This window comes from Epithele typhae (genome assembly GCF_022376455.1).
Source record: "Epithele typhae strain CBS 203.58 chromosome Unknown BXZ73scaffold_16, whole genome shotgun sequence".
NCBI classification, from domain to species: Eukaryota; Fungi; Basidiomycota; class Agaricomycetes; order Polyporales; family Epitheliaceae; genus Epithele; species Epithele typhae.
The window spans coordinates 527807-548534 of NW_025954207.1; the positions used below are offsets into that span (position 1 = coordinate 527807).

Consider the following 20728-nt stretch of genomic DNA (forward strand, 5'->3'; position numbering starts at 1 on the left):
TCCCATCACACCATGTGTCCCCGCCTTCTGGCACTAATTGCTGGCCATCCCAACGTAAACACCCCGTCGCGAAAATCATTCCACTTCTCGCCCACCCGACCAAACACCGACTCCTCCGCCGGTCAATGTGGTAAATGACTTCTCGTTGCTATTCGCCGTCACGACAAAGCGCAGTCTCTGCCTAACCCAGCACCCCCCGCTCCGACCGCGGTCATACCGAACTCCGTCCCTCCACCGTCGTCAGCTGAGCGTGTGGGGAGATACCCATCCCCGCGCCCCGTCTCGCCAGCGTCTCAGAGACAGTACCTGCGTGCAGCCGAATTTGAGTCGACAGCATCCATACCGAGACAAACGCCAGCTTACCGCCGCTCGCCGAAGTCGCCCAGCCCGGGGATGATGTACGCCTTCTCGTTCAGCCCCTGGTCGATCCAGCCCGTGATCTGTGCAAGAGACCGTCAGCAAAGACCACCACGGCCGCGACGACGGCCTGGACGCACCACTCGCGTCTGGGGGAACTTGGTGCAGAAGTTTTTGAGGCCCTCGGGGGACGCGATCTGCCGGGCAGACCGTCAGCGTCGGTGGGTCTCGCATGCCGGCAGCTCCGCCGTCGTGCGACCTCGCGCATGCTCGCTGCCGAACGCCCCGTCGCGCAGGACGCGACCCGTCCGCGAACCGCGGGCGCATGGCGGGGAAGGCGGACTGACCAGGTTGATGAAGATGATGCGCTCCTCCGGCACGTTGTGCTCCTTGAGCACCTCCACCGCTTTGATCGCCGAGCCTCCCGTCGCTGACCGCCAGGCGCACAGTCAGTCGCGCCGCGCGCCGCGTCCCTGCTGCCGCACTCACCGAGCATGGGGTCCAGGAGGAGGACGTAGCGCTGGGCGATGTCTGCAGGGAACTGCGTGGGCCGCGGCCGCTCTCAGCGTGCAGCCCGCGGGGTAACGCCAAGACAGAAGGAGCCGGAGACGCACCTTGGAGTAGAAGAGCTTCGCCTGTGCCGTCTCCTCGTCCTGCGCGCGCGCCCGTCAGACGGGGAGGGGGTCGTGTGAGGGAAACGCACCCGTTGGATGAGGATCTTGCCGATCCGCACGCTGCGACAGACCTCGCGCAGACCGGCCTCCATCGCCTCGCCGGCGCGGAGGATGGAGACCCCGCAGATCTTGCCCTCGAAACCGACGCCTTCATACGTCGACCCCTGCGCGCCCGGCTCTCCTCAATTGCTCTCCTCCCACGACAGGGGATCGAGACTCACTGTAGGGGTGGTGACAGTTTTTGGGAGGACGGGGAGGTGGTTGAGGCCCTCCTCGACGAGGAGGCGGATGATGCGATCGGAGTAGAAGAGGAAGTCGCCTCGGCTGGTGTCCTTGTCCCGGATGATGGTGAAGAGCGCCTCGAGCTGGGCGGTCTGGGGAAGAGTAAAGACGGAGGGAGGCAGCGAGGCAGGCGTGGTCTGCGATGTGGGTGAGTTTTGGACGACCATGGCGGACTCTGTGCAGGTGAGCGGGTCGAGGAAAGACGTGTGCCGATACGGGCTGGGCAGGTGCTAGCAGCTACGCGCTTCTGGGGACGTGCGATAGATCTGGAGAAAGTATATGCAGACGCAGAAGAGAAAGTGCGATGGGTACGTCCCAGGTCCGAGCTGGGCTGGACGAGGAGACGGCGGAGGGAGGGGAGGAGAGTCAGGGCGCGAAGCCTTATAGCAGCTCCTAGCCGCCGATCAGATCATTCACCGGGTCAAGGCTGCATTGGTGTGGAGAGCAAGTACTACGCAGTGGCTCGACAGTCGGGGACATCGTTCAGGGCTATCGGTGCACTCTCACGGCGCGAGAAGTAGAAGATGTGTATCGAGCCGTGTATCGCCGTGTACCCCGCGCAGGCGGCTCATCTCACAAGCGATAGGTGCCTGTCAATCGTCGCGGACAGGGAGAGTCGTGTGATACTGTATGAAATACTCTGACGAACGGACATGGCCACGCTGTTGTGGAAAGCAAAGAGCTGTGTTGGATCAATTCATTGAGAGCATCTGGGCGTGTGCCGTAAGGCAGATCGGCGGGAATGTGCCATGCCAGCGAGGGAGGCCGGCGCGACCCATCCCGCGGGGAGTGGGGGGAGAGGGAGAGAGAGAGAGAAAGAGAGAAAGAGAGAGAAAGGGTCTGGACTCTGGAGGGACGAGGACGAGGAGGACGCTCCGAGAAAAACGGATCGTGAGTGATCCGGGCCCGCTCTCCGCTCTTCGTCTCCCGCCTTCATCTCCGCCAACATCGACTATAAGGCCCCCGCCACAAGCTGCGCTCACCTTCCTCGGTGTCGCTCTACGGCTTCTCGCTCCCTCTGGACGCACGCCTCCACCTCCCGCCAGATGTCGCGCATATAGTCGGGTCCACAGCGGGGGTGATCGCCCGCGCTTTCCCCCCGTCGCCTCGCTCGCCGCCAGCCACAGGGTGTATACCGCCCGGTCTAGCGTCCTGCGCTCTCAGCGTCCAGATCTTCATCCCACTCTCGTGAAACTTGTCCGTGCTGGACCGGGGCCCAGACATTTGATGTCCGCAGAACCTCCGCGTCAACAGTACGTAGCCCGCAAGTAGCCCGCTGCTAGCCACCTATCCTCCAAGGACCAAGACAGTCCTGGCCCCGACCCGCTGGCTAGCACAAGCCCTAGGGCTCCCTGTGGCCGCATGGCCGCCCGACGAATAGCCCGAGCCTGAGCATCGCCCGCTCGCGCGGCTTATCGGACCCAATAGGCCTTGCGTCACCGCGCGTTCGCAGCGGGCGCGATGTTGATTTCGAGACACACCCACTCCACGCCTTCGCAGCCCGCCCTCTTCAGTCCGCTGTGAGAATTCTTATCTCCCATCCCTCGGCGCCCGCCTTTTGCCCTTCCGACTATCCTTAGCCTTTGCCCGGCACACAGACGCCCCTCCCGTTCGCTTTTCAACGGTGTGCAATGCCCACTCGCCTTGCTCCCCTCTTGTCCCCAGCCCGCCACCATCCTCCCCCAGCCCCATCCGCCAGTGATCATGGCCTCCGCGCCCCGGGACGATCCTTATACTGCCTTTCCCTACTCCGGGCCTCCGTCCTCAGGCCACGGCTCCGGCGCTCCCGCCACTCCCATCCCCGAGCAGATGAATATCGGAGCCGAGACGCCAGGCACGCCCGCCACTCCGTACACCAACCCGTTCTCGACTCCGGCACAGAACTCGTACGCTGGTCTTCCAACCGACTCTCCTCGGCTCTCCCGCCCATTCCTCCCCGACGGCAATCGCAACTCAACCGTGGAGGGCACCGCGCTCGTCTCAGAGAAGCCGTATGCACCGTCCAGGCCCCGGCGAACTCTCAAGAAGTGGCTCCTCATCGGTGGAGCTGCGGCCATTGCCATCTTCCTCGCCGTCTTCCTTCCCCTCTTTTTCTTGGTCATCAGGAAGTCTTCCGGTTCTTCCGGCAGCGGCGGCAACTCTGGCTCGAACCCCGGTCCCTCGTCCAACCCGGAGTCGCCAACAGGCGCCACGAGCGGCACGGACGGTTCCGTCATTGAGATGGCCGACGGCACGACATTCACCTACACCAACCCCTTCGGCGGTGTCTGTACGTCCAGAAATACTCGCTGCCGATTCTGACGCACTGAAATCATCTGTCAACCGGCACCCGTCCTTGCGAACCCGCACGCGATCGGTGTTCACAGGGGTGTCCGACCCGACGAACCCGTTCAACAACAGCGCGCGCGCGCAGTCGTTTACGCCCGCGCTGAATGAGCCGTGGGACTACACCAAGGACCAGATTCGCGGCGTGAACCTCGGAGGATGGCTCGTCGTCGAGCCGTTCATCGTCCCCGCTCTGTTCGAGAAGTACCAGAACTCAACGCCGAGCGTCGCGCTTCCGGGGGGGCTTGTTGTCGACGAGTGGAGCCTCAGCGTCGCGATGCTGAACGACACCAGCGACGGTGGTGGCATCCAACAGATGGAGGAGCATTACAAAACGTTCATCGTGCGTCTCTCTGCTGCAGTCTCTCACCTTGGCCTCGCAGCCCGCATCTGATATATTCTTAACTCCTGCTTCCCACATCAGACCGAGCAGGACTTCGCGCAGATCGCCGGTGCCGGTCTCAACTGGATCCGTCTCCCTGTGCCGTATTGGGCAATTGAGACATGGCCGGGCGAGCCCTTCCTCGCGAAGGCGGCGTGGAAATACGTGCTGAATGCGTTCGAATGGGCGCGCAAGTACGGCCTGCGCATCTACCTCGAGCTGCACACCGCACCAGGCTCCCAGAACGGCTACAACCACTCCGGCCGCCTCGGGCCCGTCAACATGCTGAACGGCTATATGGGCATCGCGAACGCACAGCGTACGATGGACTACATCCGGTATATCGCCGAGTTCATCACCCAGGAGGAGTACGAAGACGTGGTGCCTATGTTTGGCGTCCTCAACGAGCCTCTTTTGGGCATCATCGGGCGGGACCAGCTGACGCGATTGTACGTGCTTGGCTATCTGAGTTCGACGCTTGTGCTCACGCCCCCTTCGCTGCAGCTATCTGCAAGCCCACGACATGATACGCGAGATGGTCGGTAGCAGAGCGTCGCTTCCGTTCGCTCTTATCTGATGGTGCTGGGACAGACCGGCATCGGCAAGGGCGCGTACATCGTCATTCATGACGGCTTTCAGGGCACGGGCTCGTGGGCCGACTTCTTGCCTGGATCAGACGTACGTCCTGCCATACTTGCATTTTCTCACAGACTAAGCCGTTTTGGCAGCGCATTATCCTCGACACGCACCCTTACGTGGCGTTTGGCGGCGACTTCAACCATCCGCTCGATTTCTGGCCGCAGACGGGCTGCATTGCGTTCAACAGCAACGCGTCACAGGCCACGTTCGGCCTCACGCTGTCGGGCGAGTTCAGCGGCGCGATCAACGACTGCGGGAAGTGGGTGATCAACATCGGCCAGAACCCGTCCGCGACCGACTGTGATGTGTGGAACGACTGGGCGAACTGGACGGCCGACATGAAGACGGGCATCAAGAACTTCGTCATGTCCCAGATGGACGGCATGCACCAGCCTGGCTACTTCTTCTGGACGTGGAAGGTCGGCAACTCGTCCGTCACGGGCAAGGTCGAGGCGCCATTCTGGTCGTACCAGCTCGGTCTCGAGAACGGTACGTCTTCTCCGTCCTCTCGTCCCACCTTTGGGGCACCCTCTGACCACGCGTGCCCTCCAGGCTGGATCCCGACCGACCCGCGCGAAGCGCTCGGGCTCTGCGAGTCGCTCGGGTTCGCGCAGAACGCGCCCATCGGGACCTACCAGCCGTGGCAGACGGGCGGGTCCGGGGCGGGCACGATCGCGGCGACCGCGCGCGCGTCGTTCTCGCAGTACCCGCCCCCGGCGATCTCGAACGTGAACGGGGCGGACGTGGCGCAGCTGCCGGTGTTCACCGCGACGAGCGCGGTGCCGACGCTGCCCGCCCCGCAGTTCTCCGCGGCGACGACGAGCGGCGGGGACGGCTGGGCGGACGCGGCGGACACGAGCCTCGCGGCGGCGCCGATCGCGGGGTGCGCTTATCCGAACGCGTGGGGACCCCAGCCGGGCTCGACCGCGGCCGTGTGCGGGGGCGCGGCGCCGACGCCGCCGCCGTCCAAGTGAGGGTGTAGATGGGCCATGTTGGTGGCGACGACTTGGGCGGTTCGCCACACACGGATGACGGATTTGTCCGCCCACCGGCCGACGGGGCTCCCGATCGACGATGATTTTATCGCATAGAGGCCCACGGACCACGCGCAGAGGACTCGGCTTGTGTGCATCGCTCGCACTCTCGCGCTCACGACCCCACGCACACGTAATGTAACCCGTATTTACCTACACGGACGCCCTGCGCTTGCGCTGCTTTGGATACTGACGGATATGTACACTCGTAGGATACGCTGTACTCGCCCCTTGCTTTCATTCGCTTTCTAAACACGATCATTCTCTCGGTGCTGTGCCGCCAGCTGCATCCATTAGTCCTATGTAGTCTTCAGCTTCAGCCTCCAACACCCACCCACACAGACACCTTAAACCCGCCGTCCGCCTCACCCAGGCACGACGTCCGTCCTCTCCGCGCTCCGCGGTTCCCTGCACATCTAAAGCGCGCGCGTACGTCCCTCCGTCAGCACCGAGCCCGCCGCAGGCGGAAGAAGACGACGCTCACGATCCGCAGCGCGACCGGCGCGCGCGGGGCGCCGACCGCGGCCTCGCGCACGACCGCGTACCCCGCGCGCTCGTAGAACGCGCGCGCATCCGTCGCGACGAGCCACACCGCGCGCCCGGTCGCGTCCGCCTGTGTGTGGGGAGAGCGCCCCCGGCCGTGTCAGCGTCAGCGTCGCGCGAGGGGGAGGAGGGAGGAGGGGGGACGTACGTGCGCGTGCAGGGCGGCGAGGAGCGCGCGGGCGTGCCCGCGGCCGCGGTGCGCGGGGGCGGTCGCGAGCAGCTCGAGCTCGAGCATGTCGCGGCGGCGGCCGAAGGCGGCGCGGGCGGCGCGCTGGACGGCGGTGAAGAGCTCCGCTTTGCGCTGCGGGAAGAGGAGACGGGGGGTGAGCGCGAGAGTCCGGATGGGCGCGGCGGGCGCACGCACCTGGGAGACGGCGGGGGCTGCGAGGCGCGGAGGAGGGGCGCGAAGGTGGTGAGGAGGGAGCGCGAGGGAAACGCATCTGGCGTTCTGCTGTTTGGGCAGGTGGGTTTATACGTGGGGGGATGCGCGGGGAACGGGCGTACTACTGGAGGAAAGCATTGCCGTTGGCGGTGGTTAGGGAGGTGCCGCGGCGGATGCCGTCGAGGAGGTTGAGAGGAGGATGAGGCGTTCGCGCGGGGCGTGTAGCCGGGCGTCGTCCGCTTCCTGTGCGCGTTTCTGAGCCGAAGCGTGCCAGTGTCTGAGGAGGAGGACGTACGGAGAGATAGCGCATCTCGGAGGTGTTGCGGAAGGCGGCGAAGACGTCTTTCGCCGCGCGATGGACGTGCGCTGCGCGGAGTTATGCCAGTCATAAATGCGAACGATGAGGGACGGATATGGACACGGACAGTAAGTGAGCGGGGTCACCAGAGAACTGTCATCTAATGCCGTGTGCAGCGCGGAGTCAGCCCGGGGAGGGACAGTGAAGCTGGACCGAAAACATCGGAGGACAGCTGAGAGACGGAGCGCGCGTGCCGCCGGACCGGGGCTGCTAGACGGAGGTTCATGCTGTCTGGGAGGGAATGCGAGCGTGCTGTGAGGGGGGCGAGTTTTATTGCGGGACGACGCTAGCCGCGGCGGCTGGCGGCGAACATTTTCAGAACCGATCGCGCGTTGGAGAGTGCGCTACGGGACGCACGGACAGCGGCGGACGCAGTGCGGAATATCAAGCACAATGTTACGTGGAAGCGACCTAAACGTAAACGTCGACACCGACACCCGCACTGTGCGTCCTCAGCGCTGTGCACTCTGGTGCTTTCTGCGCCTCACGAACCATCTGTCGAATGTCCGTCAACGAGCCCTCATACACGAGCGAGACAGCGGACTCACAATCCTGATCGGGATCGGCCCGCGGTGCCATTCCGGGTTGTCTTGCGCAATCCAGTCTTCCGCTACGACCTTGAACCCGTGGTGCTCATAGAACCCAGCGGCGTCGGACGTGAGCAGCCAGGCCGCGACCCCCTTTTCGTCAGTCTGCGTACAATGTTAGCCTCCGCAGAAGTTGAAAATCGAGCGTCGCTTCTCGCCATCTTGTTGAACGCCCGCATCAAGGCACTCGCGTACCCCCTCCCCTGCTTCTCCGGCGCGGTCGCGAGCGCGCATAGCTCCATCATCTCCGCCTCTCTATCCCCGATGGCCTCTCCGTGCAACTTCATGTATGCCGTATTGAACTCTCTCTTCCGCTGCAGCCCACCGTCAGCCGAACATCCCGCGAGCCTGAACTCGGCCCGCGACTGACCGACGTCAACTTCTCCGGCTGCGTGGCTTTGATGAACGGCGCCAGACGCGCCAAAGCGGTCGACCCAGGCCTTTCCTCCCCAGGCAAGATGCTGTCAGGGCGCAAGCCGAGTTCAGCGACGCGGGACAGAAACACGACGGGCCGGAAGACGTACTACTGCAGCACCGAGGCGCCGTGGTCCACGGTGAGGATGCGCCCCGCACACGCCCCGTGGTAAAACATCCAGCCAATGACGAACTTCTCGCGTATTGGCCGGACCCACGCGATGTCCGCGTCCTGGGCTCGAGATGAGAACGCGTCTGGCGAGGAGAAGCCGTGTGGGCGCTCACCATGAAGTACTGCACTTCGGTGTCGCCGAGGAGGGCGTTGTACGAAGCGGTGACCGCACGCCATGTCTCGGCTTGGTGTGTAGATGTCGTTAGATGTCGGGCACGGACATATGGGTGGACGAGACTCCTCACATGTCCGCAAAAGCCGGACCTCGATATCAGCCCGGCTGCCTTGAAGGAGGGGGGAAGATTCGTCTTGGTGTTTCATGGCGAGTACAAGAAGTCGAAAGCAAGCTCCTAGCTGGACACCGGACGTCTTGAGGGCACAGTACACTGGTCAAGGTACTTGTATGCGTTTCAAGAGATGCGATGACTAGGACGGCTGCGGGACAAAAGATGCCAGGAACGTCGCAGCAAGGCGCAGCGGCTAGCGGATAGCGAGCTATATCCGAATTGGCCACATGCACGAGGCGTTGACCCTGGACTAGTCTGCTACGCGAAGTATTTGGCTCGTCCCGAGGACGTCGTAGGGGGGGAGGCACATAAATTTATGATTCGCAATCGGAGTCAGGACAATCAGATCACGTGTACGTTTCACACCATCCGCCTCCTCTGTGACCTCCACGACTTATCCCGTCTTTCTCGCCTCCCGAATCATCTGTAGGCAGATCTGTCAGCTCTCCGAAACGCAATGCTGCCAGCCTGCTGTGCCGAACTCACAACGCGCACAGGCACCGGTGGACCATCGTACTTCGGATTGTCCTTCGCAATCCAGGTCTCGCCAACCAGCACGAAACCATGCAACGCATAAAAGCCGGCTGCGTCAGTCGTCACCACCGATGTCGCTCGTCCTTCCGCGTCCGCCTGGTCACCGTGATAAGCCAGTGTCGCAGCTCCGGTCACACCAGCACCAACTCACCATCGCGAGCAGACACTGCACCAGCGCGCTCGCGTACCCTTTCCCCTGCGCTTCCGGCGCGGTCCCGAGCCCCGCGAGCGTGAACATCTCCTTCGCCCTGTCGCCCAAGGCCTCCTCTTCCAACTTCTTTATCGCTTCGACGAACTCGTTCCTCCGCTTCGGATGCATCTGGGCGTCAGCACAGGCAGACCATGGGCTTGGAGCGTTCGCGCCGACCTTTCTGCACTCCCTTGGCATCGCAAGCCGTATGAGGGGCCTCAGCAGATTCACGAGCCATCCGCCGGGCGTTTTCTCCCCAGGTCGAGCGCTGTGGCAGGTCGCGTCAGCGCCCTTCACCCGAGCACCGTCGACGAGCGGACGGCGTACTAAGACAGCAGCGCGTTTCCGTGGTCGACCGTCAGAGCTCTCTCCACGCGCACCACCAGGAGCAGTGACAACCAAAAACCCGACTTGTCGCGACGTGCTCGTATGTGCCTCCCGAAGTCGGCGTCCTATCGGTGTGGAGCGGGTGAGGGACGGTAACGGCGCCGGAGACGAGGCGACTGACGTTAAAGTAACGTTGCTCAGTGTTGTTCTCGAACGCGCGGTACAGCTTGTCTGCTGCTGTCCATGTTTCGGCTGCGTCGAGGGCATGTCAGTGTTCTAGCACTGCGCCGGGGTTAAGAAACGCTCACAGTATCGAAGGGGCTCGACCACGGGCAGTCCGTCGGAGACCTGCGGTAGCAGGAGCGGTGTTTTCTCGCCCATGCCTGCAGCCGGTGATCTGCCGTCTGCTACGTTGATGGGCCGCAGTCGGGAGTATTCAGAGTCGCCCGGGCTCTATATACCACGAAGCAAGGCGCCCGCGCCCGCGCCCGCTCTCGAGTCATACTTAAAGATACAATCGGGGCACCAGGTGCACTTTGCACACCGTCAGGATGCATTTCACTGCGCAGTACGGCGCAGCGAGGTCGAGACCCGTAAAGTGCTCTGACCTCTGCGAAGCGCTTGCCATCCAGTCCTCGAAATACGTTTCATGAGTTGTCGCCCTGTGCATATCTGATACCGCTGGTCTCGTACATTCGATTCTGGGTTTCGTTGGCTTGCGATGTGCAGTACCATCCTACACTGCAGGACGCGAGGGAGCAGATCAAGTACTGCAGCATTCAGGACCGCCGTGAGATCTTGCGGATATTCCGATTGGAAAGCAACGCGCAGGTGGCAGCGGGCGGGTCAGTCGGACGCGTGACGCGATGCGTGGAGGGACTGGCCCAAGAGAAAAAGGCCGGACGTGGTCATCGTGTTCGAGCGACTCCCGTGGCGCGGAGCTAAGGAACGGGCAGATACACGTATACATACATGTTTGTTCTTTTACGACCCAGCACCACCACCGCGAATTCGGTCGTCGCTGCCGAGCACGCGCCGCGTCACATCTGCCCGCGCCGCATCAGGTTCCGGCGCACGCGCCGCCGCTCCCCGCCCACGCCCTCACCCTTGCCCCAGCGGAGGAAGGGCACGCGCGCGCGCTCGACGCCCGCAACGTCCCCGCCGCCGACGCCGTCGAGCGTGCGCGCGTCGAGCAGGCCCCACACCGGCAGCTGCAGCTCGCCCTGCACGAGCACCCGCGCGGGCGCCGCGCCCCCGAGCGACACGGGGGTGAGCAGGTGCAGGCGCGCGGGCGTGGACGCGGATGGGGAGACGGCGCGGACGAGCGCGAGGCCGAGGCAGCGGGACTGGTGCGGTGGGGGCGGGGGCGCGCCTTGGATGTACGGGAGGGAGGTGGGTGGGGGTGGGGCGGGGTCGAGCGCGCCGGGGTCGCAGGCGACGAGGCCGACGAGGGCGCAGGGGAGGGCGCGGGGGAGCTCGGAGGGGACGACGTCTTCGGCGCCGGTGCCGGAGAGGATGATGCGGTCGAGGGCGGCGGCGACGTCGAGCTCGAAGGGGGGTTGGGCGCAGAGGGGGAGGGAAGTCGACCATTTTGTCGCGGTGAGGGATGGGTACGGCGATGTCGACGGGGAGGTGGGGAAGACTGCGTGGAAGTAGGAGAGGAGGTTGAGGTTCCGGTGGTCCGCGGCGGTGAAGGTGGTTGATTGTTGGGTCAGGGAGATGCACTCCAGCGTGCGGAGGGACACATTCATGGGACCATCGTATGCCGCCCGAGGGTATGTCAGCTCTTCGTCCCTGTGGGTGTCGAAGGCGAAGATGTGGGAAGGCTCGACGTTTTCTTCGACCCTTCGCGCGAGATCAGCTCCCAGACCTTTCGTCCAACCCATAGTGTTCACTACGAGTGGAATGGACGAAGTGATACGGCCGTTATCATCTACATCTGACATCGCGTCTTCGTCCAGAGTCGCATTTTCTACGTCGAGGTGATAGAGCTGCACGAGGGCTTGAATGGACTCCAGGTAAAATGATGGTGAAGTGCGTGGAGACGTAGTCCCTGCGTAATGCGATGCATATGGGACGCTAGGATGCGTGAAGGATGGCCCTGACCAGACATTTTGGGATTCAGACGCATGCCATCTTGATATCATAGAGTATACTCACCAAAAACAGGGCTCTCGAGAATATGGATGGCTACCATCCCACCCGGCGTGAACTCGGACTGCCCCAGGTCGCATTCCAGGTAAGCCACACGCTGGAACCTGGAGTGACATCTCAGGGACGATACGCAACGTTAAGCCAATGCTTGCGCACCTCCCAAGCAGCTTGTTAACGGCCAGCTTGGCAAAGCTGCTCTTTCCAGCATTCTTAGGTCCTTTGACCAAGTACACTTGTCGATTCGCCGACGTCGCGCAATTCTCTGCCATCCCGGGCAGCACAGAGCCAATGGCTTCCTCCCATGACGGAGGCACCACGAAAGGGAAGACGTCCGGTGTCCGGTGAGGCAGCTGCACACGATGACTCAGAGAGGGGGTGGAGGCAGCGCATATATTCGGCAACGTACAAAGTACACGCTGTCGAGCATTAAGTCGAACCACAGTTGGCTACGATGCCATCGCGAGGGCGCAAAGACCCCGTCAAACGTCTGCAGATCCTGCCCAGCCCTTGAACGCCGGTGTGGAGCCTTGTATGAGAATCGCGGCGCCGTGGTGGAGGCGGAAGAGCCACTCTGGTAGGCAGGGGAGTGTGGCGGAGGGACGGGCGGGGGCACGAGAGAGGAGTCTTGAATGATGGGAATGGGAGATGACCGCGGGGCGAAGACAGGATGTGAGATGGAGGAGGGAAAGAGTTGCACTCCAGCGAGGGAGATGGAGCCTTGAATGACAACCAGCGATACGTGCCTAGTAGCGCGACAGTGTCCGACGGGTCGAGGAGGAGCAATGTGCTCTTGAGAGAGGGATCGCCGTACGAGACCTCGTTTGGTTCGAGGTAGAAGACGTTTTGTGAGGACGGGCCGAAACGTGGACAGTGGAGTGGGTGTTTCGTCCTCGGCGGCGGGTTGAGTGGATGGGGCGGGTGGTTGAAGGCGTACGGAGCAATGTCGTCCTGCTCTTCGTCTGAAGAGTCGGCCAAGGGCGCGCTCGGGGACCATGCCCGCGCGCGGTGTGGGGAGCGGTCTTGGGGGCAGAGGTAGAAGCGGCGAACGCGCTGCTAAAGTTGACAGTGCCGATGTTCACGTCAGATGAGGATGCGGACGAGTCTGAGTCGGCATCGTCGACGGCGATGAGATCGTCCTGCGCGGAGAACGCGTCGGGCGTGGGTGGCGAGGCGAAGTAACGTGCGGGGGACGGCTTTCGGTGCTGATCCTTCTTCCGTTTGTTCGCGAAGTCGTTCCGTGGGGGTGGTTTACGCTTTGAGGGGGGCTTTTGAGAGAGGGCGCGGGTCGAGACTCCGGCTTAGGCGGTGGAGGAGAGGAAGGAGTGGATGGGTGGAGGGCGGTGTGGACTGGGCCAGACGGGCTTTGCGGGCAGCGACTGCGCTCAGCATGCTCGGATGGTGGGGACTAGCAGAGGCGACTGGGGAGGAGCACAAGCCTGGCGACCCCGATGAAAATCCACGGCCGGGGCCCGGGCCGCCCACCGCGAGCATCTCAGCTCGCGATCCTTACCCACCAAATCTCATGATCATTCACCACCCCCATGTCCCCGCCCTCCGGCCCACCGCCCGCGACGTCCGTCCTCTTCGCCCGCGGGGTCATCGCCCGCCTCGCGTACTGGCCCGCCCTCCGCATCGCCGTCGACCAGGGCTGGGGCGGCGCCGAATCCGCCCAAAAGCAGACCTGGGTCGCGTCCGTGCTCGTCGATGACTTCGAGGAGCAGGACCCGACGCCTGATCTCAACTTCGTCGAGGACCGCCTGCTTCAGGTCATGGTCGACGAGTTCGACGCGGACCTCGAGGACGGCAGCGCCGAGGCCGTGGCCAAGGACATCGTCAGCTTGTGGGAGGAGGTCGCTGCGGGCAAGACCACGCTCGTGGAGGCGTTTGAGGAGCGGGCGGAGAGGTCAAGGGGAAGAAGGTCGAGGTCGAGGAGGCCGCGGGGGACAACAGCGACTGGGAGAAATGAGCGGCGATGAGGACGATGAGGACGAGGCGGAGGACGCTCCTCAGCTGCTCGATCGCCACCAAAAGCCGAAGGAGGAGCCCGAGTCGACGACGACGGGTTCACGATCGTCAAGGGCAAGGGTAAAAGCCACAGGTAAACCGACTTGTCCCAGTACGTCAATATATTTTTCCCGCGGCGACAGCCTAAAGAGCTGGCCCAGGCAGGTTTCAAGCACTCCCAAGTGTGATGAATCCCACGACGATAGATCGCATTAGATTCTGTGTACAACAACGCTTTTGGCACGGTGTCGCACATGTGGGTACGGTAGTGTATAAAAGCCAACAAGTCTACTGCGGCGAGACGAACTTGAGGCCCTTCTCGATGTTCTTCTTGAGCTCGGAAGGCACGCCGCGAGGAGCTCCTCCTCCTCCTTGGTGATCGCACCAACAGGGAGAATCTTCTCAACACCGTTGGGCTGGAGGGAGCGCTGAATTAGACGTGCACAGAAAATCGGGACAGCGAACACTTACGCCAAGCTCAACGTTCGAGGAGAAGTACTCGATGCCCTGGTCGGCATAGAGGGGGCTCTTGACAAGGTGGGGACAATGACACCCTTCTCGCCGTGAATGGCCGGAGGAGGTCGCCAGTGAAGCGCGCACCGGCGTAGGCCATTGAGAGGGTAGCAGAGCCCGCACCGTCCTTGCCTTGACGACCTCGTCACCACCAACTGGATGCGATGGACGAGGGCCTTGTAGGCCTCCCGGAAACCGCGTTGGCGTGCATAGTCTGGGAGATGAGGGGGACGATGGTCGCGCCTGAGTGACCACCGACGACGGTCACGGGAACCTGCTTGGGGTCGGCGCCAGCGAGACCAGCGAGGAAGCGCTGGGCACGGACGACGTCGAGTGTGGTGACACCGAAGATGCGGGCGGGGTCGTAGACACCGGCCTTCTCGAAGACGGCGGAGACGATGGGGACGGTGGAGTTGACGGGGTTGGAGATGACGAGGACGTGGGCCTTCGGGGAGACGCGGGCGATGGCGGCGGCGAGGTCGCGGACGATGGACGCGTTCGTGTTGAAGAGGTCGTCACGGGTCATCTAGAGCACGGACGGCATTAGAACGGATTAGGGGAAGGAGGCACACATGGGACTTACACCAGGCTGGAGGAGGAAGGGGTGCCAGGTCAGCGCGACAGGCAGACTACAACGCGGACGGAGCACGTACCTTGCGGGGGACACCGGCGGGGATGACGACAACATCAGTGCCCTCGAGAGCCTGGTCAAGCTTGTCGGAGGTGAAGCCGTTGACCTGCGGGCGGAGATGGGTACACGTAGCATGCGCGAAGCAGGGACGAAACGGACCTCGCTCTTGGTGTCAATGTGGGAGACGTCGGCAGCAACACCGGGAGCACCGCGGATGTCGTAGAGGGAGAGCTCAGTGACGTGGGGGTTGAGCTTGAGGAGGAGGGACAAGGGCTGGCCGATGCCTCCGCCGGCACCGAGGACGGTAACCTTGGACTGGCGCGCGGCCGAGGTGGAGAATGCACGGGAGGAGGAGGCGAGGGAGCGGGCGGCGGTGCGGGCGAACATGGCGGCGGTCGTGGACGGTGTCGTGGACGGCGGGGAGGAGAGTCGGAGGAGGAAAGCTGAGCGGGCGTGGGACGCGTCGAGGCGCGTTTTGAACGCGAGCTCGGGGCGGCTCGGAGGAGGCGTCCCCCGCGTCGCGCCCCGCGTCGCGCCCCGCGGCCCGCGCAGCGAGTCGCGCCCGGTCTCCTCCCGCCATGGCCACCGACTTCTGGGCGAGCTCCCACTTGTGCGTCTCTCCTCCTCCACTGTCTGCCCGCACATTGCTGAACGCAGCCGCTGCGGCAGCAAACGGTGGATCGTGGATAGGGCGACGCTCCGGCAGGCCCGCTCAGACGACGAGCTCTATGTCGGCAGCCCGGACAACCTTGGTTTCCTCAACATATTCTTTGCCAACCGTTCGTGCCCTCGTCCGCACCTGGCCCCCGCTGACGTCCTCCGCAGTGATATCAAAGCTGGGCAAAAAGCTCCAGCTCCGGCAGCGGGTCATCGCGACCGCGACCGTCTTCTTCCGCCGGTTCTATGTCAAGAATTCGTACTGCGAGACAGACCCGTTCATCGTCATCGCCGCCTGCTGCTACGTCGCAGCCAAGGCGGAGGAGTCCCCCGTGCACATCAAGACGGTCGTCGCCGAGGCCCGCATGCTCTTCAGCAGTGAGTCCCCTCGCACATGACCCTCGCCAGGAGCTCCAGCCCCCGATTCCAGCCGACGAGTACGGCGTCAAGGGCTTTCCCTCCGACAACTCCAAACTGGCCGAGATGGAGTTCTACCTCGTCGACGAGCTCGAGTGTGACCTCATCGTCTTCCACCCCTACCGCACCCTCGTCACCCTCTGCGGCAAAGAGGGCAGCACCACCCTCCCCGAGGCCGAAGCCGGCGAGGCCGACGTCGACGACGTCGACGGGCCACGCTTCTGGGGCACCGGCGAGGGCAAGCTCGAGCTCCAGGAGGGCGCCTTCCAGATGGCATGGTCAGTCCCCTCTCCCCGCTCCCCCTGCACCCCGCCCCGTGCGCACCCGCCGCCCCGCAGGTTCATCATCAACGACACCTACCGCTCCGAGCTCTGCCTCCTCCACCCACCGCACATCATCGCCGTCGCCGCCATCTACCTCGTCCTCGTCTTCCACATCCCCACGCGCACCGCCATCCAGGCCGCTGCGTCCTCGCACGCCGCGCACGCGTCCGGCGGCGGCCCGGCCACGGCCACCACACGTCCTCGGGCGGCTCGCCCACGCGCCGCTCGTCGCGCTCCGCGCAGAAGAAGCAGCCGCACCCGCAGGACATCATCGGCTTCATGGCGGCCTGAACGTGAACATGAGCCTCGTCGCGACCGTCGCGCAGGAGATCATCGCGCTCTACGCGCTCTGGGACCGCTACAGTGAGGACCCGAGCGCGCACGCGAGCGCGCGCGCGGCGATGCTCCAGCGCAACCCGGGCTCCGTCACGCGGCGGTCGAGTGGGACGAGGCAGCGTGCGGCGGGTGTGAACGCGGCGGCAGCGGTGGCGGAGGGCGCGCACAGCGACCTTGTGACGCCGCTGTTTCTGGTGCAGCTGTTGCTCGAGATGAGGGAGAAGCGGATGGAGGACTTGGCACATCCGGCGAATGGGCGCCCGGTTGTGGTCAACAAGATGCTGGAGAGGACACAGGCAGCGGGCTGAGGCTGATCGTGACCTTTTCCTACAGGGGGATTCATCGGACGTTATAGGCCGGATCCAGGCATTCGATGTCTGCGCTGTAGCTTTTCTACCTCCATTATGTACAAGGTACTATACCTACTACGACAGTCCTTGCATGCACAGCGCTGTATCAGTACCAATATATATGTAATTTAGACCATGCGAGCGATCCCACAACTCGCAAAAGACAATAGAATAAGCAAGAACGCGATCTTCAGTTGTTAGCACTGGGGAAGAGGTCGACCCGCGCGCGTTCCGCCTCAGCATCCGCCTCGGGAAGCGGCCCCGCATGATCGTGGTGGTCGTGGTCGGGGGCCGCAGTTTCTCCCTTCTCCTCTGCGCTCGCCACCTCTTTCACCGCGACCGTCTCCGAGGCAGCCTCCGCGGCCGACGACGTCGTGCTCTCGACCTTCGCCTCGGCCTTCTCCGTCGCAGCCACCTTCGGCGGCTCGACGTTCATCATGCTGATCTCTTCGGCTCGTGCTCCACCACCTCCTCGCGCTCCTGCGCGGCGCGGGCGGCGGATGCGGCTGGCCCTCGCTCTTCATCTCGATGTGCGGGTGGTCGCCGAAGATGTCGCGCCCGGGCTCGGCCTTGGCGTGCGCCTGCGCGGTCGTGTCCGCATCCGCGGCGGGCTCCTGGAGCAAGCCGGGCACGACGGGGACCCCGCCGAGGCCGGGGCCGTGTGGGTTGACTGCCGCGGGCGGGGAGGCGATGGGCGTGGGCGCGGCGGCGCTCTTGTATTGCGCGTACTGTGGACGGTCAGTGTCTAGCGGAACGGAGTTGAGCCAAGTGCACTTACGTCTTCCAGGAAGTCGTTGCTGTGAAGGAGGGCAAGTCAGTGTGTGGGATGATATGCTGGTTGGGGTCACTGACCAGGAGAAGTCCCAAGTCTTCAACCATTTCGCCTTGTGGCACTTGCTCTTGGTCCACGGCAGGCCGTAGGCGAGAGGACTGAAGTAGGAGTAGTTCCAAACGGCGATGACGAGGAGCACTGCCGCGATCTGCAGGCGTACGCGAGGGCGCAGGGTGGATGTGACAAGGTCGAAGACCGAGCAGCTAAGGAGGATAGCAAAGTAGAGCGCGGGGAAGTAATGGTGTAGGAAGAGCTGGCGGCCCATGATCCAGAATGGTACGTAGTGAAGGGCCCAGCCGATGAAAAGGAAGCCACAGAGGGCGTCATACTTAACGACCTTGGCTATAGAGGCGTCAGTGTGGGCGTGCCGTCGAGACTGAATGATGCTTACTGTTATCAAAGTCACGGAAGCCACGCTGCGCACGGAGGATGAGGAGGCCGCGGACAGCAACATACGCGAAGACGGCAGCGGAGCTGAGGTACCAGATGAGAGGGTTGCCGAGGAGGTATATCTGACGGTGATCCTTGACCCAGAAGTTCTACGGAGAACGATGAGCAGGCGACAATTGGGAGGACGATTTACATACAATGCCGCGATGAAGAGTTGGCCACGAGTCAGGCCGCGAGTCGTACGTGTGACGATCAGTAAGGCCAGCGTTGGTCGTCCACATCACTTTCTGGAGTTCCCAGAACTTGGCGAAGAATCCGGGAAGCTTGTAGTTAACCTTGGGGGCGCTCTCCGGCACTTCACACGTGAGTCAGTAGAGTAGATGACAACAACGCGAGTGAACGTACGCTTAGGATGGTAGTTTGTCTCAATGTACCATAGAGAGTTGGCGAGAACAGCTTGCTTGTTGCAAGTTACTTCCTGCTGCTCAAAACCCCAGTCCGGAAGCTTGACCTTGTGCGAGAAGAGATAGCAACCAGTGTTGACGTGACGCAGACGGAAGTGGCTGGTGAGCGTGCGCAGACGTGTGCTTGACTCCTTGTCGCGCTTGTTACCCTTGTGGATTTCCACAATCCAATCGTCGTTGGTGTCGCCCACGTAGCCAGTAATGCCATATCCAGACACCTCTTGCTGGAAGTCGACGTCGGAGACAGGGGGGCGAACATCGTGGGAGTGGAGGGACTTCTCCGTATGAATGTGCCGAATCTTCACGCGAGTGCCATGGGTAATGAAGTGGACGTCATGGTCATTCCAGTCGACATATGGATCCCCACTAGCAGAAGCGTTGACGATGCGCCAGTCGTTGTTGTTGTCACGATGGGGGTAAAGCGTGATGTGTTGTTCTACCAAAGTTCAGCTCAAAGAAAGCTCGGACAAGAGGTAGCTGGACTCACGCTTGCTACCTCCCGGATAGTTGTGAGGGTGGGAGTGAAGGTATCCACCTTGGGTGTTAACGTGACGGAAAGTGATCTGAGAGCCGATGGCGACGTCGGCAAAGGTATCTGCCATTCCGCGGCCGCGAAGTGTGTGCTGGAACTCGGAGCTCATAAAGCCATCGCCCTCACCGGAGTTGCTCAGAATGAGGAAGTGAATGCCGAACGTGGACATGTAGAAGATGATGGGGATGACGATGAGACATAGCGCACGGGCGGCGAAGTGTCTGATGAACAACCTAGGAGAGACGCGAAGGTCGCCGAGAAGATCCCAGAGCTGCTTGAGGGTGCCAAGGCCGACTGTGGCGATGGTGAAGAGCCCAACCCACTTACAGCTGAAGACGGCACCGAGAGAAAGGCCGGTCATGGCGAGCCAGATCCACCAGGAGTCTGTGAATGGCTCGTAGTAGTTCTCATTGCAGAAACCGGTCCAGAGGAAGGTGGTGAGGGCGACGAAGAAGAGGAGAGGGGAGTCGAGGAGGATGTGACGAGACTGAGTGATCATGCCGTTTTCGAAGGTGACGAAGAGAGAGGCAAGAAGTGCAGTGGTGACACGGCAGTCAAGAGCGCGAAGGGTGAGATAGGCAAGGGGAACAGTGGCAACACCCATAAGAGCGGGGACCATGCGCATTGCGACGTAGGGGACGTTTGTGTACACCCTGGGAGGAGGTCAGATGAGCAGGAAGGGATATGGAAAGAGCGCTCACTTGGCAATGTCCTTGAAGTCAAAGTTTCCGTCATACCCAAACAGCCAGCCGGCGAGGGTAATAAGGAGTTTGGCGAGAGGGGGGTGGACGTCGACAAAGTAGGCAGACTTGATGTAACGGGACGCGAACTTGCCAAAATGGACCTCGTCGAAGCTGGGGGCAATGAGCACTGACGGGAGAGACGAGAGGCGTAGCGCAGACGTACACAACACTGTTTGGCTGGGATATGCGGAAGAGGCGGACTGCAGAGGCGACGACGAGGACGACTGCGAGGAGTTTCCACTCGCCGGGGGAGAGATTGAGACCGCCGGAGGCGAAGGACTTGCGGCCCGGCCGGAGGCCGCGGGAAGCAGCCTCGCGCCGTTCGTCGGCGTCGAGATGGTCGTGTCGTGAGTGGGGGAATCGTTGAGAGGCCGGCGCGGGCTGTGGGTGGCGACCAGGCGGAGAGGCCGGCCTGCGGGCACGGACGCTGGCAGACATGGTCTACGCAGCAGAGGAGGGCGTGGTCGCCAAAGAAAACAAAGGGAAAGAGGAGGCAGGGAATGAGAGAAAGCACGCCAACGAGAGCGGTAGGAGGAAGAGGACGATGGAGAACGCGGGGAGAGCTGCGCAGGTGCTCAAGTGCCAGCGATCTGGCAGCACCGGTCGGCGGTGGCCACCGCAGCGCTGCCTGATGTCACGCACGTGACCGCACTTTTCCTCCCTCAGCGAGACGCGCGCGCACATCGCCCTCGCTCCCCATCCCCGACCATGAACATCTTTGGTGCAGAGGTGCGCATCGCCCTACCTCCTCTGCTCGCACTGCTCACCCTCTTTGCAGGCGACCGAGGAAAAGGCGGAGAGCGCGCGTCTCGCGTCCTTCGTCGGCGCTCTCGCCCTGGCGATCTCGTCAAATCTACCCTCGGCCCCAAGGGTATGAACAAAATCCTGCAGTCCG

General features: G+C 62.8%; 8 protein-coding genes across 8 annotated transcripts; 3 read left to right on the plus strand and 5 right to left on the minus strand.

The window, feature by feature from the left end:
* Positions 1-293: 293 nt before the first annotated feature.
* Positions 294-1480, minus strand: BXZ73DRAFT_100307 (PRTase-like protein; the record flags this gene model as incomplete). Its single annotated transcript, XM_048014544.1, has 8 exons — positions 294-306; positions 364-440; positions 498-554; positions 705-787; positions 847-898; positions 972-1010; positions 1061-1195; positions 1253-1480. The coding sequence occupies 8 exons, from the start codon at positions 1478-1480 to the stop codon at positions 294-296; spliced, it is 684 nt and encodes a 227-aa protein (XP_047879188.1).
* Positions 1481-3017: 1537 nt separating this feature from the next.
* BXZ73DRAFT_45144 (glycoside hydrolase) lies at positions 3018-5633 on the plus strand (the record flags this gene model as incomplete). The annotated part of the gene is made up of 7 exons (XM_048019459.1): positions 3018-3582; positions 3680-3981; positions 4063-4469; positions 4525-4558; positions 4612-4698; positions 4749-5148; positions 5212-5633. The coding sequence occupies 7 exons, from the start codon at positions 3018-3020 to the stop codon at positions 5631-5633; spliced, it is 2217 nt and encodes a 738-aa protein (XP_047879189.1).
* Positions 5634-7485: 1852 nt separating this feature from the next.
* Positions 7486-9289, minus strand: BXZ73DRAFT_44979 (uncharacterized protein; the record flags this gene model as incomplete). Its single annotated transcript, XM_048019425.1, has 6 exons — positions 7486-7656; positions 7677-7911; positions 8099-8333; positions 8395-8503; positions 8923-9066; positions 9122-9289. The coding sequence occupies 6 exons, from the start codon at positions 9287-9289 to the stop codon at positions 7486-7488; spliced, it is 1062 nt and encodes a 353-aa protein (XP_047879190.1).
* Positions 9290-10527: 1238 nt separating this feature from the next.
* Positions 10528-13030, minus strand: BXZ73DRAFT_89349 (uncharacterized protein; the record flags this gene model as incomplete). Its single annotated transcript, XM_048025241.1, has 7 exons — positions 10528-11588; positions 11648-11745; positions 11798-11991; positions 12048-12384; positions 12408-12623; positions 12689-12938; positions 13000-13030. The coding sequence occupies 7 exons, from the start codon at positions 13028-13030 to the stop codon at positions 10528-10530; spliced, it is 2187 nt and encodes a 728-aa protein (XP_047879191.1).
* Positions 13031-13182: 152 nt separating this feature from the next.
* BXZ73DRAFT_100312 (Pre-rRNA-processing protein TSR2-domain-containing protein) lies at positions 13183-13607 on the plus strand (the record flags this gene model as incomplete). The annotated part of the gene is made up of 2 exons (XM_048014545.1): positions 13183-13491; positions 13545-13607. The coding sequence occupies 2 exons, from the start codon at positions 13183-13185 to the stop codon at positions 13605-13607; spliced, it is 372 nt and encodes a 123-aa protein (XP_047879192.1).
* A 250-nt stretch (positions 13608-13857) lies between these two features.
* On the minus strand, positions 13858-15176 carry BXZ73DRAFT_89351 (malate dehydrogenase; the record flags this gene model as incomplete). The annotated part of the gene is made up of 6 exons (XM_048025242.1): positions 13858-14061; positions 14117-14173; positions 14199-14285; positions 14355-14684; positions 14812-14895; positions 14949-15176. 6 exons carry the CDS (start codon positions 15174-15176, stop codon positions 13858-13860), a joined length of 990 nt encoding a protein of 329 aa, XP_047879193.1.
* Positions 15177-15367: 191 nt separating this feature from the next.
* BXZ73DRAFT_89352 (cyclin-like protein) lies at positions 15368-16830 on the plus strand (the record flags this gene model as incomplete). Its single annotated transcript, XM_048025243.1, has 5 exons — positions 15368-15399; positions 15459-15568; positions 15615-15824; positions 15877-16383; positions 16451-16830. The coding sequence occupies 5 exons, from the start codon at positions 15368-15370 to the stop codon at positions 16828-16830; spliced, it is 1239 nt and encodes a 412-aa protein (XP_047879194.1).
* Positions 16831-17617: 787 nt separating this feature from the next.
* On the minus strand, positions 17618-20271 carry BXZ73DRAFT_45132 (glycosyltransferase family 39 protein; the record flags this gene model as incomplete). Its single annotated transcript, XM_048019454.1, has 8 exons — positions 17618-17669; positions 17725-18046; positions 18096-18243; positions 18292-18449; positions 18500-18994; positions 19046-19743; positions 19792-19944; positions 19997-20271. 8 exons carry the CDS (start codon positions 20269-20271, stop codon positions 17618-17620), a joined length of 2301 nt encoding a protein of 766 aa, XP_047879195.1.
* Positions 20272-20728: the final 457 nt, after the last annotated feature.